The sequence below is a fragment of the Tupaia chinensis genome, unplaced genomic scaffold, assembly GCF_000334495.1.
Source record: "Tupaia chinensis unplaced genomic scaffold, TupChi_1.0 Scaffold000086_1, whole genome shotgun sequence".
Lineage (NCBI taxonomy): Eukaryota > Metazoa > Chordata > Mammalia > Scandentia > Tupaiidae > Tupaia > Tupaia belangeri.
This window is the reverse complement of record NW_006159548.1, coordinates 2994547-3013778: the sequence shown is the minus strand read 5'-3', so window position 1 is coordinate 3013778 and position 19232 is coordinate 2994547. Positions and strand designations below refer to the sequence as shown.

At 39.2% G+C, this 19232-nt stretch overlaps 1 protein-coding gene across 5 annotated transcripts in view; it reads left to right on the top strand.

Annotated features, from left to right (window-relative positions):
• The window catches only part of ANKRD17 (ankyrin repeat domain 17), a 160744-nt gene that overhangs the window by 110213 nt on the left and 31299 nt on the right, over window positions 1-19232 (top strand). For all 5 annotated transcript variants that reach the window (XM_027769732.1, XM_027769734.1, XM_027769733.1 and 2 more), the window contains 2 exons: window positions 15353-15524; window positions 18412-18859. In XM_027769732.1, the coding sequence (XP_027625533.1) occupies window positions 15353-15524; window positions 18412-18859 (620 nt within the window). The remainder of the gene's footprint in view (window positions 1-15352; window positions 15525-18411; window positions 18860-19232) is intronic.

Sequence of the window (19232 nt, the reverse complement as noted above, 5' to 3'; positions counted from 1 at the left end):
TGATGTATCATACCATCTACTGATCCCTGAAAGTGCGCTATTTTCTGATACTTATTTTTTAAGAGAGATATTTTTGTTATAGGGTACACGTGCTCACCTTTGAGGCAGAAAGCGAGCAATTCTGGCACCCCTGGGAGGGTGGGTGTTGGTCACACCACATTTCTTCTCTAGTCTTCTCTAGGGATTTTGGGCATGCGCACATGTCCTCCATGATTTTTAAGCTGCTAGGTCTAGTTCTCAAACTGGGGTTAACTACACGGAAGTCCAGCGACATAACTATTATGCCATCTGCTGGTCCTTGATAAAAATATATTTAGTATTATAAGTTCCTCATTTAGAAATTAGGGTTTATATTCTCATTGAATTAAATCTTAGCTTATTTTGGCCACTTGAAAGTTTTAAAAGACTGTGAGTGCATTGAGAGAATATACAAAGACCAGTATTAACTATTACTTGATACATATTTAGTTTTACCAAATAATTAATACCTACTAAATACAAACAGTAAAATAGGGCCACGTTGTATGGTTGAATATGTGTTGTTTGTCTTAGTAAAAATATTACCTTTATATTACAGATAGGAAAACTGAATATATGAGAGGTTAAATACTTTGCCTAAACTAGGCTAGGATTTGAATCTTAATTTTCAAATTTGAAATCTCCTGGTTTCCTGCCTTCCCTTAATTGTGTGTAATTTACTTTCTTTGTTTTTTACTTCCTAAAGTACTATAATATCCTGTTTTTCTAGTACTCTCCTATTTTAAGTTATTAGGATCTCTAAGTAATTTTTTGTAAATGTAGAAACTTATCTTTTTTATAGGTGAGCCATGGATATGTTATTTAATAAAATCTTTAATTACTTTAAGTGTGTTTGGGGATTTTGCTGTATACCTGTGGATTACAAATCAGGAAACAGGGACCATTAGATGGCATAATGGTTACGTCACTAGATTCTCACGCAGTCGACCACAGTTCAAGTGTTGCAGCCTGTGGCTTAAAATGCAGGCCGAGTGTGTTTGTGTGCATGCCCCAAATCCTGAGAGACTGGAGGATAAGAGACTGTGGTGTAGCCATTCCCCCTAGGGGTTGATTTCTCACTTTTTGCCTCTCTGTCTCTCAGGTGAGTACATGTGCCCTATAGAAAAAAATCTCTCTTGGGAACCAGCAGTTAGCGTAATGGCTATGTCGCTGGATTCCCATGTAGTCGACCACAGTTTGCGTCCCGGACCCGGTGGCTTAAAACTCACGCCAGGCCTTTGTGCATGCGTGCCCAAGATCCCGAGAGGAGAATGGAGGAGAAGGGATTGCGGCGTGACCATCCCCCCTGGGGGGGTGATTTCTCGCTTTCTGTCTCTCTGTCTGTCTCTGTCTGTCTGGCGAGCGCACCCGCCCTATAGTGAAAATCTCTACACCCCCCCCAAAAAAACAGAAAGAAATCTCTCTTAAAAAAAAAAAAAATCAGGTTCCAGCAGGTGGCATGGTGGTTAAGGGGTGCTGGACTCCCATGTTGCCAACTGCCGAGCAAGTCCTGGACCTGGCAACTTGTTTTCTCATCACCACACCGCCCCCTCCCCACCCACCCCCGGTCCTTCGCTGGTCAAATTAAAATAAATAAAATAAAAGAATTATTTTTTTTAAAAAATTAGTAAATGCCTTTTTTAGACTTCAAATTAAAAATTTGATTACAATCCTGTGATCAATTTAAACTGAAATATAAAAAGATAAGTAAAACATATGCCATCATTGTAAGATGGCTAAAGTTAAAAACCTGGTATAACTTAAATCTTTATCTCTGCAATGACTTCTGTGGCCTCTTAAGACCCTACAAGATCTACCTACCCATACCATTCCTTTCCCCTCTGACCTTATTAAAGCAGCTTTGTCTTGGTCAGTTTGTTTCCATACTGTCTTTTTGCTGTTGCTTTATTTTTGGCCTGAATAGCACTCAGATGTCCTGATGTTTTAGTCTTCTCCACAACCTCTTTCTACTCCTCTTTCCTTTATTTTCTTTACTTTTCATTTTCTGTTAGTCTGCATACTGTATTTTACCTCTCTTTAATCCCCTCAAATATATGTACCACAAAATAATGCTGAGCATGTAGTATGCACTCAATAAATAATTGTTGAATGGTATAATACATATATTGAGATGGTATATACTTCTTCAAATATGGAATAATGTGAACAAATTACTGTTTTCATTTTCCTCAATAACCAATAGATAATTGTCAGTTGATAATGATTTTAAATAACTGCAGGATACACTACAGTAAGTTCACATGTAGTTTTTTGTCACTATAAATAATGTTACAATGCAATAAACATCCTCTTATGTATATATGTGTGTGTGTGTATATATATTTCCTTATATTTTGGTGCTTTTATTTTTATGGAATATGTTTTTTCACAAGGTTCAATATATTTTTAATTTAATTGGTACTTCTAGGATATTTTTCTACTATCATCAGCAATGCACGTCATTTCCTTGCATATTTGCCAGCATTTTATCCTTTTCTTCTCCTGTTAATTTACCACATTGTGCATGTGCTTGCTGGATCAACAGGGAAGGAGTATTTGGGGGGGACCAAGAAAGCATGTCCCCCATGGAGAATGCTCATGCAAAAATCCCTTCTCTGTCTCTTCCTCCTTGTGGTATTTTTGGGTATACTTGCACCCATGGCTGCCATGTTTTCCAAACTGGTGGGTCCATGTAGGATCCAGCCACCTTAATTAACTGTCATGCCACTGGCTGGCCCTCTTCCTACCACTGTAACTCTTGATGTTTTATACTTTCAAGAGTCTTAGGAATAATCTTGTTAATTCTTTCAAATGCATGTTTTTTCGTAATATTAAAACTCAGTAATGATTGGGACCAGCAGGTAGTGGTTAAGGTGCTGGACATTCCCACGTGGCCGACCATGGTTCGAGTCCCAGACCTGGTGACTTGATTTCTTACTTTCCCTCTTTCTCTCTCCCTTTTTGTCTCTGTCTGGTCCAATTAAAATGAATTAATTAATTAATTAAGAAAATTAAAAAAAAAAAAAAAAGAACTTAGCCGGCAGGTGGCATGGTGGTTAAGGGCTCTGTACTTCACGTGGCCAACTGAGGTTCAAGTTCTGGACCTGGTGGCTTACTCACTCACTTTCTCTTTCTCTTTGTCTCTCTCTTGTCAAATTAAAATAAATAAATAAAGTTAAATAAAATAATTCTTTAAAGAAAAAACTCAACAGTGATAAAATCATAAATTAGAGGCAAATTGATTCTTCCACATGTGCTATATACTTTTATAGACGATTTTATGTTAGGGTGGTATGTGTGTAAGATTCTAGACTATATGGAGGAGCCCTTTGCTGAATTCCAGCCCATATTTTTATTTGAAAGATGATAGAATCTTAGGGTTGGCTCACTTTTTTTTTTTTTTTTTTCCTGGAGAGGTTTTTGTTATAGGGCACGTGTGCTTGCCAGAAAACCAGAGAGAGACAGAGAGACAGAAAGCGAGAAATCATCCCTCATGGGGGATGGCCACACCACAATCCCTTCTCCTCTGGAGATCTTGGGCACACACACACACACATGCCCGGTGCAAGTTTAAGCCACCGGGTCCGGTACTTGAACCACAGTTGACTACATGGGAGTCCAGTGATATAACCATTATGCTAACTGCTGGTCCCAGGGTTGGCTCACTCTTCAGTGATTTGTATTTGCCATAATGTGCTGTTTTTCGACTTTTGGAGTTATTTCACATTCTGACTCCACCATTTTTCTTTTCTTTTTTTGAGAAGTTTTTGCCTTAGGGTGCATGTGCTCACCCTAAAGAGAGAAAGACAGTGAGAGGGAAAGTGAGAAATCACTCCCCCACCCCAGGGGAGATGTCCATGCCACAATCCTTTTTCCTCTAGTCTCCTTACAGGATCTTGGGCATGCACACCCATGGACTTGGCGTGATTTTCAAGTTACTAAGTCAGGGACTTGAACCGTGGTTGGCCATGTGGGAGTCCAGCAACCTAACCGCTACATCATCTGCTGGTCCCCACCACTTTTCATTTAGAATATTGGTGTTGATTTTGACTAATCTGAGTGAAAATTCTACATGGATAACTTTTTCTCATGTAAAATACTTCTTTGATCAGCCTTTCTAATTTAAAAATTCTGGTTCATAAAAACTGCCTCTTAGAACACTTTCATTATAGGCATCAGATTCCCTCATATTTACTCAGGAAAACATCTATTTATTAAGAGTTTACTGTATTAAAAATAAAGTCCCTGTTTTGAGTAAACCCATGTGGTTGAACTACGGGATCTTCTTCAAATTAACTGATTGCTATCATAGGACAGTAACAACTAGACCATGTTCTTGACTGTTAGAATTACCAGCAGTTATCTTTGATCTGCATTTGTAATATATTGATCTCACTTCTTCTACTTCATGACAATCACACATTGTTTAATGAAGGAGATATATAGTCTTCTGAGAATGTATACTTAGATGGTTTCTTCACTGTGTAAACATCAGTGTACTGCAGAAACCTGAAGAGTACAGCCTGCTGTACATCCAGAATATACTGTGTGGTGTAGCCTATATGCTGCTTCTGTGAGGACTGCTGTCATTGACTAAAAGGTCATTATGTGACACAAGACTGCATATAATCCTGCAGAAATATGTTCTTCAAAAACTTTTATAACCTTTTAGGGAGCTAGGTACAGCATTTTGGAAGAAAAAAAAAAAAACAAACATTTATCCCACAACCTCAATTTCTCAAAAGTCATTTTTTGCCACCTTTTATCTTTTTCTGTTTTACTCTTAAGAATTCTACCTCCAACAGTTAACCAACCCACTGCTTACTGGTAAATGGTTGGGCCCATTTATATCATAACACCTTTTCACTGTTTCTTAATCCTGTCTTATTCCTTATTCTCACCTGTAGCCCAGTAACCAAGTGTGTCTAGAAAAAACACTTAACCTCAATGATTATTTTTGCTTTAGAATGTATGACAAACAAATCTTTCCATGCTGACTAGTACTCATGAGGTATATCCTAGCCTTTTATACTGAGCAGCAGTTAAAATACTGTATTTCTGTAGTTTGATATAATCTCCCACTTCTCTAGGCCAGCGTTTCTTAATTTCTCCTTTATCTTCAGACTTCCTAGACCTCCTCCTTCACCTTGAGTAGATAACCATGCATCCTATACCAGTGAGATAAATTGACGCATCAGAAGAAAACTCCCAAGGAGTTTGCTCCATTCCCTGTATCCACCTTACACATCCTACTAGTGACTGTATGAACTTTTGGTAACCAGTTCCTCCATTTGTGTGCCAGAGTCTGTCTTCTCCTACTCAATATTGTAACAGTTTTCTTTCCTTACTACGTTTTTTTCCCCTTTCCTGGATCATTCCTATCAGCATACAAGCTTGTTCTCCAGTCTAAGAAGAATAATTTAAAAATCCCCTCCTTTCACGTTTTCCTGCTCCCCTATGTAGTAAAATACTTTGAAAGAGTTTATTTCGACTATCTCTAATTTTTCTTCCTTTCCTTTTTTTTCCTACTAGTTCCTTCTCTTTTCCCGTACCGTGAGTTTCTTTAGCCACTGTTTTTTTCCCTGTTTGTTTTTAAGTTTCTTTTACTTTTTGTTTGTTTGTTTTTTTAGAGAGAGAGAGGGTTTTTTTGCTGTAGGGTGTGTGTGCTTGCTAGAGAGACAGAGAGAGAGACAAAGTGAGAAATCATCCCTCAGGGGGAATGACCATACCACAGTCCCTTCTCCTCTACTCTGCTATTGGGATTTTGGGCATGTACACACACATGCTGGGATGAGTTTTAAGTCTCCGGGTCCAGGATTTGAGCCATGATCAACTACATGGCAGTCCATTGACATAACCATTATGACATCTCCTGGTCTTTATTTTACTTCTTTTATGTAAGAATGCATGCACATGAGAAAAACAAGCATATCTGACAGGATCTCATGCCACTCTGCTTTTCCCCCAGGATCCAACCCATCAGTACCTTAGGTACGCATACCCAGCCTGTTTCCACTTGACTTGGGGTCCCAACCCATGTGGCTTTATCCCCGCAGATTGGTAGGCTACCACATATGCCATGAAGAGTGGGCCACACTGGTATTCTTATCCTGAATAAATCTTCCACTTTAAATACAAGCAGTTGATCAGAAATCCGAAATGTTACAAAATCCAAAACTTCTGAGCATTGGCATGATGCCACAAGTGAAACTTCCATACCTGAAAACTTAATGTAATATGCTACAATCAAAGCACTACAATACAAAAATATAGAATTATTTTCAGGCTATGTGTAAAGGTGTTTATGAAAACCTAAATGACTTGTGTTTAGATGTGGTCCCATCCCATAGCTCCCATTATGTATATACAGATTTCCAAAATCTGAAAAATTCTAAATCTGAAACATTTCTTTATTTTTTAAATGTATTTACTTTCATTTGTTCATTTACTTATTTTAATTTGAGCAGAGAAGACAGAGAGAGAGAAAGTGAGAAAGCAAACCACCAGGTCCAGGACTCAGGTTGTGGTTGGCCACATGGGAGTGTCCAGTGCCTCAGCCATCACGCCACCTGCTGGTCCCATAAATCTGAAACATTTCTCCTGAGAACATTTTGAACATTTTGAATAAAGAGATGCTGTATATACTAGCTCATACCAAATGTCTCTCTCTAACCCAAACCTCTTCCCTAAACTCTAGTCTCATATATTTAACTGGCTACTCAACATGTCCACTTGAATACCTAATTAGACATCTCCTCTATGTATCTGAATACAAATTCCTGATCTTTACCTACCCTAAATCTGCAACACTATCTTTTAATTACTTATGCTAAAAACATTGAAGCCATTCTTGTTTTCTCTCTCTCTACCACTAGAAAATCTTTACCTTTGTTTAGAGTTCTGATCATTTTTATCATTTCTCACTGCGGCTCAAATAGTTAATATAGTCTCTTACCTATATTACTGCAGTAGTCATTTACTTTTGTCTCTTTGATTTAATCATGCAGAACTCAGAGTGATCCTCTTCCATTTTTGAAATTAAATCATCTCACTCTTCTGTTCAAACTCCATCCGTGACTCTACATTCCTCTGAGTAAAGTCTTCCAAAGGCCCACCAGCCCAGCCCATTGGCACAGTCGGTAGTCTGTTGAGCTTCTTTGCTGGAAACAGCATAGTTCATATAGGTTCTGATCTCCAGGTTGCCTGGAAAACACATTAGGCAAGTATATATGTACACCAGCTTGATGACCTGAGGGCTTAGGGAAACAGGGTTGTAATGTCGCAAGACCCTGCTGTTGGTGCTTTTCTCTCTCATGCATGCACTTAAACTAAAAAGCAAACAAAATCCAAACCTACCACAGGATGGTATTACAGTGGTAAAACAAAATCCTCTGTGAGACTGATCACAGGGGGAGGTTCTGGGTTCATCTCATTGTTGAGTTTTAAGCAGAAGAGTGAGAAGATCTAATTTCAAAAAAAATTGTTAAGGAGGTTTTTGTCATAGGGCGTGTGTACTTGCTGGAGAGAGACAAACAGAGATAGTGAAAGGGAAGATGAGAAAATCACCCCTCAGAAGGGTTGACCACACCGCTGTCCTTTCACCTTCATTTTCCTCCTGGCATCTTGGGCACTCACGCATGGGCCAGCGTGATTTTCAAACCACTGTGTCCACTGACAGGAACCACAATTGGCCATGTGGGATTCTAGTGACGCATAAGCACTACATTGTCTACTGGCCCCTAATTTCAATAATTTAAGAGGATCATTCTGGGTTCCACATGAAAAAGAACTGTGAAACCCTCTGTGTACACCAGTCACACATGTGCACATGATCAAGAGCTGGCTGGGGATGGATCTCAGCATCAAGATTTATTGGGGGCGTTTTCTCTCTCTCTCTCTTTCTCCCCCTCTACCCCCCCCCTCACACACACACACACACAGTCACTCAAGGGTTTTTAAAAAAAATTATAAAATGGGGGCCAGCAGGTGGTGTGGTGGTTAAGGCACTGGACTCCTACATGGCTGCTTACAGTGTTGAGTACTGGACCTGGTGACTTTCTCTCTCTCCCTCTCTCTCTCTCCAGAGTGCCTGTATCAAATTTTAAAAATTATCATGATAAATAAAATTAAATTAAAAATTATAAAATTTATTGGGAACCAGCAGTTAGTGTAATGGCTATGTCGCTGGACTCCCACGTAGTCGACCGTGGTTCGCGTCTCGAACCCGTGGCTTAAAACTCACGCTGGGTGCGTGTGCGTGCATGCCCAAGATCCCGAGAGGAGAATAGAGAAGAAGGGATTGCGGCGTGGCCATCCCCCCTGGGGGGTGATTTCTCGCATTCTGTCTCTATGTCTCTCTCTGACTGTCTGGCGAGCGCACGCGCCCTATAGTGAAATCTTCTTAAAAAAAAAAAGTAAAATATAAAATGTAAAAACCCCAACCTAGGGCTAGCACGTGTCATGGAGGTTAAGCCTCTAGACCCTATGTGGCCACCTATGCAATTGAGTCCCCAACAGTGTGACTTAAAAATTATATTGAGTAGATGTGCATTCATGCCCAAAATCCAAAAGAAGATAGGGAAGGGATTGCAGCTTAGACATTCCCCCCTAAGGGGGTGATTTCTCACTTTCCCCTCTCTCTGGGTAGTGTGTGTACCCTGTAGCAAAACAGACAAACAACAAAACCTAAAGACTTTTTTGCGGGGAGGGAAGGTTTTTGCCATAGGGTGTGTTTGCTTAACAGAGAGAGAGCCAGAGCCAGAAAGTGAGAAATCACCACCCTGGGGGGATGGCCACGCCGCAGTAACTTCTCCTCCATTTTCCTCTCAGGATCCTGGGCACACATGCACACATGCCCGGCATGAGCTTAAGCCACCAGGTCCGGGACTGGAACTGATGTCGATTACATGGGAGTCCAGTGACATAGCCATTACGCCAGCTGCTGGTCCCTGTACTTGCCACTTTTTAACAAGCTATAATGTATTTATTATGTTTATCATTTCTTGTACCATTTGCCCAGAACCAAATGTAAATGGCGAAGATGGGGCTGTTTACTGATGAATCATGAGCCAACTATTTACTTTTTTTTAGAGATTTTTGCTGTAGGGCACATGCACTCGCTGGAGAGCTAGAGCGTTAGAAAGCCAGAAATCGGTATTGAAGGGCTAGAGAAAGAGGATCATAGTATGACAAGACTCTGTCAAGGGTGCTTCCGTTTCTCTCTTGAGTGCACATGCACAAGTTCTCTGTCATTAAAAGAAAAAATTTACCATTGGGTTGATGCTCTTTTCCATTTCACAGTGAAATTATGGTACAACTTGATCCTTTCCCTCAGTGCCTGTACTCTCCCTAAGTGTGCTCACAAACGTAGCAGTTCCCCAGTAAAAGATAAGCGGTCTCGGCATATACTTTCTAAGAAAATAAAGGATGAGAGTACATTTTGAACTCTTTTCCTTGCACCTCTAGAATGACTTGAATCTTCATGGTTTAGTTATTCTATTTCCATCTGTTCTCTTTGGGAATCTCATTTTTTTAAAAAAAGAGTTTTTGTTATAGGGCACATGTGCTTGCTGGAGAGAGAGAGAGAGAAAAAGGAAAGTGAGAAATCATCCTCCACTCCCAGTCAGGGTAGCCACACCGCAACCCTTCTCCATTTTCTTCCTGGGGCTTTGGGCACACGCGCACATGTGTCTGGTGTAATTTTCAAGTCTCCAGGTCTGGGACATGAACCATGGTCTGCTATATATGTAACCTACGGGTCTCTCCTATCAGTTTTTAGAAACTTTCTCTTTTTATCTTCAATGTCTTTGTTTGTTTGTTTGTTTGTTTTTTGTGATTTTTTTCCAGATTTATTTTATTTAGCTTTATTTATTTACTTACTAAATTTGACTAGGGAGGGACAGATGGGGTGGGGGGGATGAGAAAGCCAGCCACCAGGTCTGGGAATTAAACCGTGGTCAGCCATGTAGGAGTCCAGTGCCTTTAACCACCATGCCACCTGCCGGTCCCTTCAATGTCTTGTTAATTCTATTTTTAAAGTTTATTTTAAATTAGAGCCAGCCTGGTGGCATGGGAGTTAAGGTGGCTGGATTCCCACATGACTGACCACAGTTTGAGTTCCAGACCGAGAGCTTGAAAATCATGCCAGACACATGTGCGTGCATGCCCAAGGTCCTGAGAGGAATATAAAGGAGAAGGGATTGTGGTGAGGCCATACCCCTGGAGGGTGATTTCTCACTTTCTCTCTGTATCTCTTTGTCACTCTCCTCTCTGGCAAAGGGAACACACCCTATAGCAAAAATCTTTAAAAAAAAAAAAATTTTTTTTTTAATTTAAAATTGATTCTCAGCCCAGAACCATTTGACTGTATTCCAGTGAATTACAGAGATTACCAACTTACATCTTTATTTGTTTGTTTGTTTTTTTATGATTTTTGCCATAGGGTACCTGTGCTTGTGGGTGAGTGACAGAGAGAGGGAAACTAAGAAATCACTCCCCAGGGAGGGAACTCAGTGCCATGCCGCAGTCCATTCTCCTCTTGTCCCCTTTCAGGATTTTATGCATACACACATGTTTGCCCAGCGTGATTTTCATGCTGCTAAGTCCTGGACTCAAACCACAGTAGACAGGTGGGAGTTTAGTGCCCTAACTACTGCACCACTTTTAGCATTTTAACTGCCAAATCCCGTAACATTTTTTAAGTTCTTATTTGCATTCCCCTCTTTGGAGATTTACTAGGTTTACCTCACCTTCCTTTTTCCATTGGAGCTGCTTTCTCCTGTCTTCCTTTTATGATTTTGCCTTCTAGAAGTCTCATGAACCTCCTTTTAAATATTAGATCCATTCTCATGCACAGTCTTTCTTCATAAATCACATGAACACAGGATTATTCACTACTTTTTGTGTGTGGTGACCTCGTTTAATTAATCAGTTTCATCTAACACCTGGTAACTCATGATGTCTCTTAAATCTGTGTCTGTTGATCCATAGTTGCCTAATACTCCTTGGTTTTAGAGTGCCCCATGACTAGTAAGGTAGGGATCCTTTTGTATTCATAGCCTGAGATCTTGCCCCAGAAAGATAGGTTTCCTAGGACCACTGAATTTATTCCTTCTTTACTGAGCCCAAAGGGCTAGTCATGGCTACCAGATTCGGAAAACGGCCTTAAAATCCAAAATTTAGAAGCAAAAGTTAATACCTAGTCCTTAGGGCTAAATGCTAAAGTTTGATAATCCAGACTCAAGTAAGTTCCAACTCCCACTGACTGACTTTTTAAACTCTGAAGCATATGCATACCTAAAACCCAGCCACATTCTTATTATACTACAGTGCTCCCTGCCCCTGCCCAAACTAGGCCAGGTGAGTTTAGGTAAAATGCTGCTTTCTGATTTAAGTCTCCTATTAAAAACAAAATTGTTTTCTCCCTTTAAATACCAGTCATAATTAATTTATGCCACTTAAAAAATTCAAAAATCCAGCAAAATATAAAACCCATCCTAGATGAGCCAGAAATCTCAACTTTATCTGTTATTTTAATTACTTAAAAAATTATTTTCAGTACCTTTCTCAAGGTTTTCAAGTCCATTCACATATAATATAGATAAAATATTAGTCTTAACTGTTCTTAATTCTGAATTGGAAGGGCTTAGGTGCATATATAGGTACAAATGTTTCTAAACATGATTCTCTGGCACACCTTTTACCCTTGTTTCCACTCATCTTCCCCCTCTTCACTTACCCAGTCCACAAAATCAGCTGGATAGGACATCCCCAGGCCTTATTCACTGGGGCTCACACAGAGAAAGCAAGTTTCCTGAGGACAGGCTGCCAGCTCTGATTCAGCAAAGCTATAATGAGCTGAGTCACATATGTCCAGGCCCTTTCAAACTCACCGGGTCAGTTGGGTAAGTCTCCTTCCCACTTGCAGTGAGCTAGGAGTAAAGGTCAATAGCTACTGTTTCTAAAAGGTCAAAAGCTCCTCCCTTACCAATCTTCTGACTAGAGCTTGTTTACTTCTAGGAGACCAGCAGAAATTTCTAGAAAGTAATATGCTGGCAATTTCTACATTTTTAGCTTCCAGATGTATTTATCCTAAAAGTGATTTGTCTGAGAAAGTATCGGTATTACTATTTCCCCTTTTAGCCAAATTTACTTATTTATAGGTGCGTGGGTGAAGAGTGTTTACCGAAAGACCCGAAATGTGAACTGAGGATTTTTCTGATGAAAAGTAACTTTGATTTGGCTTAGGAGTTTGTGAAGACTGATTTTTACTAGTTAGGATATTGTGATGTCAGTGCCAGCAGGCGGCATGGTAGTTAAGCGGCTAGACTCCCATGTGGCTGACCATGGTTTGAGTCCCTGACCTGGCGGCTTGCTTTCTCACTTGCCTTCTCTCTTTCTGTCTGGTGAGAGCACGTTTCCTATAATGAATTCTAAAATAATAATAATAAGTTAAATTTTAAAAAGATATTGTGATGTTTTCCCATGAACTGAATATCACTGTTCTGACACATATTTAAAATACACATTAAGTATACTAGACTATGGATATGGAATATGTAGTTTTGTTTTTTCTTATTTTTTTGTTAATCGTGACAGAATGTGCATGAAATAGAGAGATAGAGAAGCCCCCTCAACAAGGTCTCATTCTGTGATCCCCTTTCCCCGACCATATAGTTCCTCGGGATCTCAGGTGCACATGCTCATGCCTGCTCAGCATGTATATATTGGGTTGTCTGGAAAGTGATGACACATTTTTGCATAGAAAAATATGTCATAACTTTTCCAGTGACCTATAGTTTTTTAAAACATCTTTCAGAGGACTTGTAAATTAAGAATTTAAAGATGTTTTTCTACTTTGATGAACTAAGGTGGAAAATTAAACAGTTAAAATCGCTTATTAAGAGAGACTGTTGTTTTCTTTTAATTTACTCTTAATTTTTTGACTGTGAACACAATATGTAGTGCCAGTCAGTGACATGGTGGTCAGGGTGGCTGAATCTTGCATGGTCAACTGCATGGTTTAGTCCTGGACCTGGTAGCTTGAAAAACATGGGTGCACATGCATGCATGCCTGAAATTGTAAGAGAAGAGATTGCGGTGCCACCCCTGCCCCCATACTTTCTCACTTTTCCTCTCCCTCCCCCTAGGAAGTACACACACACTCTCTCATATTTAAAAGAAAAAAAAAATGGGTGGGACAGGCTGGTGCCATAGTGGTTATGGCACTAGACTCCCAGGTGCCTGACCGTGTTTGAGTACTGGACCTGGTGGCTCTCATATCATGCTGGGCACATATGCATATGTGCCCGAAATTCCAGGAGAATAGAGAAGGGATTGTGTTGAGGGTGTCCCACGTGGGGATGTGATTTCTCACTTTCCCTCTCACTGTCTCTCTAGGGAGCACATGTGCCTTATGGCAAAAGTCATTTAAAACAAGAAAAAAGTGGGCCAGCAGGTGGCGTGGTGATTAAGGGTGTTGGACTGCCACGTGGCTGACCACAGATTGATTCCTGAACCTGGTGGCTTGCTTTCTCACTTTCTATTTCTCTTTTACTCTATCCCACTCTGTCCCTCTCTTGTCAAATTAAAATAAATAAAGTTAAATAAATTCTTTTTAAAAAATGTTATGTGTACTCGTTTTAACAAATAGAAACAACATACAGTTATCTAAAGTAAATCTGAAAATTACCACCTTCCTACCACCCCTTTCTTCTGTTTCACTCTTCAGTAGAAATGGCTTAAACCTTTTATTTATAACCTCCAAACCTTTTTTCCTGTACTTATACAAATATATGTACATAAAGGGTTCCCTTTTTGTAAAAGTGAGGTTATTGGTATGCAATGTGCCTTCTTCCCCTTAACAAACGCAAATAGCAGATATTTTCCCCAAGTATGTATTTATAATAATTTCAAATAGTGCCTAATATTTTGAGAATATGTACTGATTATAGTCAAATTTGGAAAGAAAATTGTTAAACCTACAATTTTCCATTAGACACAACTGTTTTATAGAATATACTCTCTTTTGTATGCTCTTGCCCTGAGAGAGGGAAAGTGAAAAGTCATTTTCAGGATTTTAGGCAAGCATGCACACACCCCAGACGTGATTTTCAAGCTGCAGGGTCTGGGATTGGAACCATACTTAGCCATGTGGAAGTCCAGAACCTTAATTACTACGCTACCTTCTGGCCTCAAGCAGTTTGTAATTTTGATAGGAGCTTTCAAATTATTTTTTCTAAAGTAAAAATGCTTATGCTTATGTCAGTATAAGAGAGAACTTATTTTTCCAAACTCGTGCTGATATGAGATATCCTTTTTTCTTTCTTAATTGCCAGAAAGTGCATAAGATTGCCAGAGAGAGAGAGGGCGAGAGAGAGAAAACATCTCCCAGTGAGGCATAGTCCTGCCACAATCACTTTTTCTCCATTTATCCTTTCAGTCAGCATTTTGGGCGCGCACACACACACAGACACACACACACGCTGACCAGTGAGTTTTTCATGCTGTCTGGGACAGGATTCAAACCTTGCTCAACTATGTGAGATCCATCTAGCTTCCTACCTACAACACTTAACCATGGAGATCCAGGGCTGAACTGTGATGATGTCTTTTTTAATTTTTTATAATAATGAACCAAAACGATCTCTTACTGTTTCATAGTTCATTAGTGATTTTTTTTAAAGCTGTGTATCTGTTTATCATCTACTCACTTTAAAATGAGATCATGTAAGGCTGGCAGGTGGCATGGAGGTTAGGGCTCTGGACTCCCACATGGCTGACCACAGTGTGAGTCCTGGACCTAACAGCTTGCTTTCTCACTTTCTCTTTCTCTCCTTCAACCTCTCTAGTCAAATTAAAAATAATAAATATAAAATAAAGCAGTTATTTGAAAAAGTATTTTAAAAAGAGGTTATTTTTCAATATTAGATCTTGAAAATTACTGAAATTTTAAAAATACTTGAAAAATACTAAGGGCCAGCAGGTGGCATTCTGATTAAGGCTCTGGACTCCCACATGGCAGACTGTGGTTTGAGTCCCAGACCTGGCAGCTTCACTTTTCACCTTCTTTCTCTCTCTCTCTGGTTCTCTCTCTCTCTGTCTTTCTCTGGTCAAAATTTAAAAATAATAAGAATAAATAAAATTAAATATAATAATTGTTTTAAAAATACTGTCTTTTTAATGTGGTTTGAATATGATCTTGATTAAATGATAAACTAGATGACTTTGAATTTTATGCTCTTCTGGTTCCCTTATGAAGTGACTTTATATGATAATTTTTTTTTCTCCAAGGTAACATTTAGTGTCCCATTTCTGTTTCATTGTCCTACAATAGTTAAGGGAGGAAAGTCGGAGGCTGGCTTTGGCTGCTAAAAGGGAAAAGAGAAAAGAGAAGAGAAGAAAGAAAAAGGAAGAACAAAGAAGAAAACTAGAAGAAATTGAAGCCAAAAATAAAGAGAACTTTGAACTTCAAGCTGCTCAAGAAAAGGAAAAGGTTAAAGTTGAAGGTATTTTCTTCAAATAGCCATTCAATTTATTTCATTTACTATATTGTAGTTAAAATTATATGAATTATCAGCCACTTTAGTTGAATATAGACTTTTAAGTTATTAAGCCCTTAAGGTACAAAATAGCTCAAAAAATTTGAAGGGGAAAAATGAAATTAAAGTACAAATTTATTTTGGTGCAAATTTTTTTGAAGTTAATGAATAATTTTTTCATAATAGATACTTTCCATGAACATTTTAGAAACCCATGTGCTTTATTTAATTTATTGACTTCCTTTGCAACTTTTAATTATGAAGAATTTCAAGCCTACAGACAAGTTCAAAGAATGATAAAATAAACACCTGAACACCTCTCCAGTGGATTTGCAAAATTCTTAACATTTTACTATATTTGCTTTATCTTTTTCCTCCCTAAATATCTATATATTTTTTTCTGAAGTACCTGAAAGTAAATTACAGAGATCCTGACATTGTACCTGCAAATACTTTAGCACACACTAAGACTGACATTTGCTTACATCATATCTTTTATAATACTTTAACAAATAAGCAGTAATTCCATAATGTCTTGTATAATCTAACCATGTTCAGATTTCCTCAAATGAGGGAATTACTATTTTTTTTAATTTTTCCAGAAAGTGTGTATGCTTGTGGGGTAGATGGAGGAGGAAGAATGAGAAAGCACCCCCTTCTACATGTCTCTTTCCTTTTGGAATTTTGGGGCACACATAACACATGCGCCTGGGATGTTTTTCAAGCCACTGGATCCGGGACTTGAATCTCTTCATGGGCCATGTGAAGTCTAGCAACCTTAACCAGCACATGACCAAGTGGTCTGAGGAAATTATTTTCAACTAGGATGCAATTAAAATATTACTTGAGAGACCAGCAGATGGCCTGTTGGTTACATTGCTGGGTTCCCACATAGTCGACTGCATTTCAAGGCCCAGACACAGTTTCTTAAAACTCATGCCAGTGGGCCAGCAAGTGGTGTGGTGGTTAAAGGCACTGGACTCCCATATAGCCTATTGTGGTTCGAGTGCCTGACCTGGCAGCTTGCTTTTTCACTTTTACTCTCTCTCACTCTGTCCCTCTCTGGTCAAATTGAAATAAATAAATAAATAAAGTTAAATAAAATAATTCTTTTTAAAAAAAATGAAAACAACTCATGTCGAGCATACATATGGGTGCCCAAGATCCTAAGAGAAGAATGGAGGCGAAGGGATTGCGGTGTAGCCCATCCCCCACAAGACAGTGATTTCTTGCTTTCTCTTTGTCTTTCTCATCTCTGCAGCGAGAGTACGGGCACTATAGCAAAAATCTCCCTTTCAAAAACAAAAAGTTTACTTGAGATGGAGGTATTGTGGGAAAGAACCATTGCTACTAAATCACCAAATATGAATTCATGCAATGTTGTATGTGGTTTTTAAAGTTCTCCTGAGTCAGTCTGTAACATGGTGGTTAAGGCAGCTGGATCCCACATGGTTGACTATATGGTTCAGGCCCCAGACCTGGTGTCTTGAAAAGTGTACATGCCCAAAAACCTGCGAGGAGGGAGAGATGGAAAAGAGATTATGGCATGACTGTTCCCCATGGAAAAGTGCTTGCTTTCTCTCTCTCACACATGTGCACACACACTCTGGCAATATACAATAAAAATTGGGACCAACAGATGGCATAATGGTTATTACATCACTGGACTCCCAGACTCCACGGCTTAAATCTCACACGGCACACATGTGCATGCGTGCCTAAAATCCCGAGAGGAGAAGGGATTACATCGTGGCCATCCCCCATGTGCACATGCCCTATAGCCAAAATCTCTTTTTAAAATAAATAAATAAAAATAAATAAATTGAAAATAAATAAAAGTTCTCCCTTATCTAGCCTTTTTTTTTTGAAATTTTTAAACTATAGAAATGTTTAAGGATTAGTACAGTGAAAGATTGTTAAAAATATTTTGCAATATATGCTTTGTCTTGCTTTCTTCTCTTTTTTGACCAGTTTGTGTGTAAGTTACAGACATCACATAAAATGAATCCGAAATACCAGAGTATTTTTATTCAGGAAAAGATCATGGAAAAATGGAATTGAAGTATATACTTGTTTTGGTGGGGGAAAAAAATAAAAAAATTTGAGGGCTAGCACAGGCCTATTGGCTAAAGAGCTGGACCCAATATGGCTGACCGTGGGGTTCAAGCCTATCCTTGATAGCTTGAAAAACATGTCAGGGGTGTGTGTGTGTGTGTGTGTGTGTGTGTGTGTGTGTGTGCGCGCGCGCGCGCCGTCTGTTAAAAAATGTAACCATTATATCATCTGCTGGTCCCCCATGCAATGTTTTTGTTTTGTTTTTTTGTTGTTGTTGTTTTTTGTTTTTTTTTTTAGAGAGGTGTTTGCTATAGGGCATGTGCACTCACCAGAAAGACATAGAGAGACAGAAAGCAAGAAGTCACTCCCCAGGAGGTATGGCTACGCCACAGTCCTTCCTCCTCCATTCTCCTCTCAGGATCTTGGGCGTGCACGCACATGCGCCCAGCGTGAGTTTAAGCTACCAGATCTGGGACTCAAACCACGGTCGAGCCAACTGCTGGTCCCCCCATGCAGTGTTTTTAATGACAAGCATTTTCTGTGAAATTTTTGAAGATTCTAATTTTTTAACATAATCACAATAACTACATTATTTTATAATTATCCACTATATTTTAAATAGGACTTAGGGATGCAAAAGTGAATGATACCCAACTAATTATCAATGAATACTGGAATGACTAATGACTTGTATCTAACAGTATTGAAGTTACTCCTCAGTTTTTTCATCCAGTGCTTAAAGCTAAATATATTCTAAGAACACTTAAGACTTACTGATTTGGTATTGCTACTTTTATAGATGAACCTGAAGTCTTGACAGAGCCTCCAAGTGCCACCACCACTACTACCATCGGTATATCTGCAACCTGGACAACTTTGGCAGGTTCCCATGGTAAAAGAAATAACACCATAACTACAACCAGTTCCAAGAGAAAAAACAGGAAAAACAAGATTACTCCAGAAAATGTTCAAATTATATTTGATGACCCACTACCAATTTCGTACAGTCAGCCGGAAAAGGTGAATGGAGAGTCCAAGAGCAGCAGCACCAGCGAGAGTGGGGATAGTGATAACATGAGGATTTCCAGCTGCAGTGATGAAAGTAGCAACAGCAACAGTAGCCGGAAGAGTGACAATCATTCACCAGCTGTGGTCACTACCACTGTGACCAGCAAGAAGCAACCGTCAGTTCTTGTTACATTTCCAAAAGAGGAGAGAAAGTCGGTTTCTGGCAAGGCTTCAATAAAGTTAGTTCCAATTTTTTATTTTTACTACTTATAATACCATAAAGCACCTCGTTATTAATTCACTTGATAAAGGAAATGAAATGAATCAGCAACTTGTAAAATAAGGATTTTTCTTTGTACTATAAATGACAATTTCAATAGAAGAAAATTAGTGTGTTCTTTTTTTTTTTTTTTTCAGTTGCCAGAGAGTGCATGTCCTCACTAGAGAAGGGGTTGAGGGAACAGGAGAAAACACATTCCCCTCCCTGCACAGTGGAGCATGGGCACACTATAGTTCCTTCCTTTGCATTTTTCCACCCTGTTGGGATTTTAGCCCTGCACGCACATGCACCCAGCATGATTTTCCAGCCACTGGGGCCAGGCCTCAGACCTG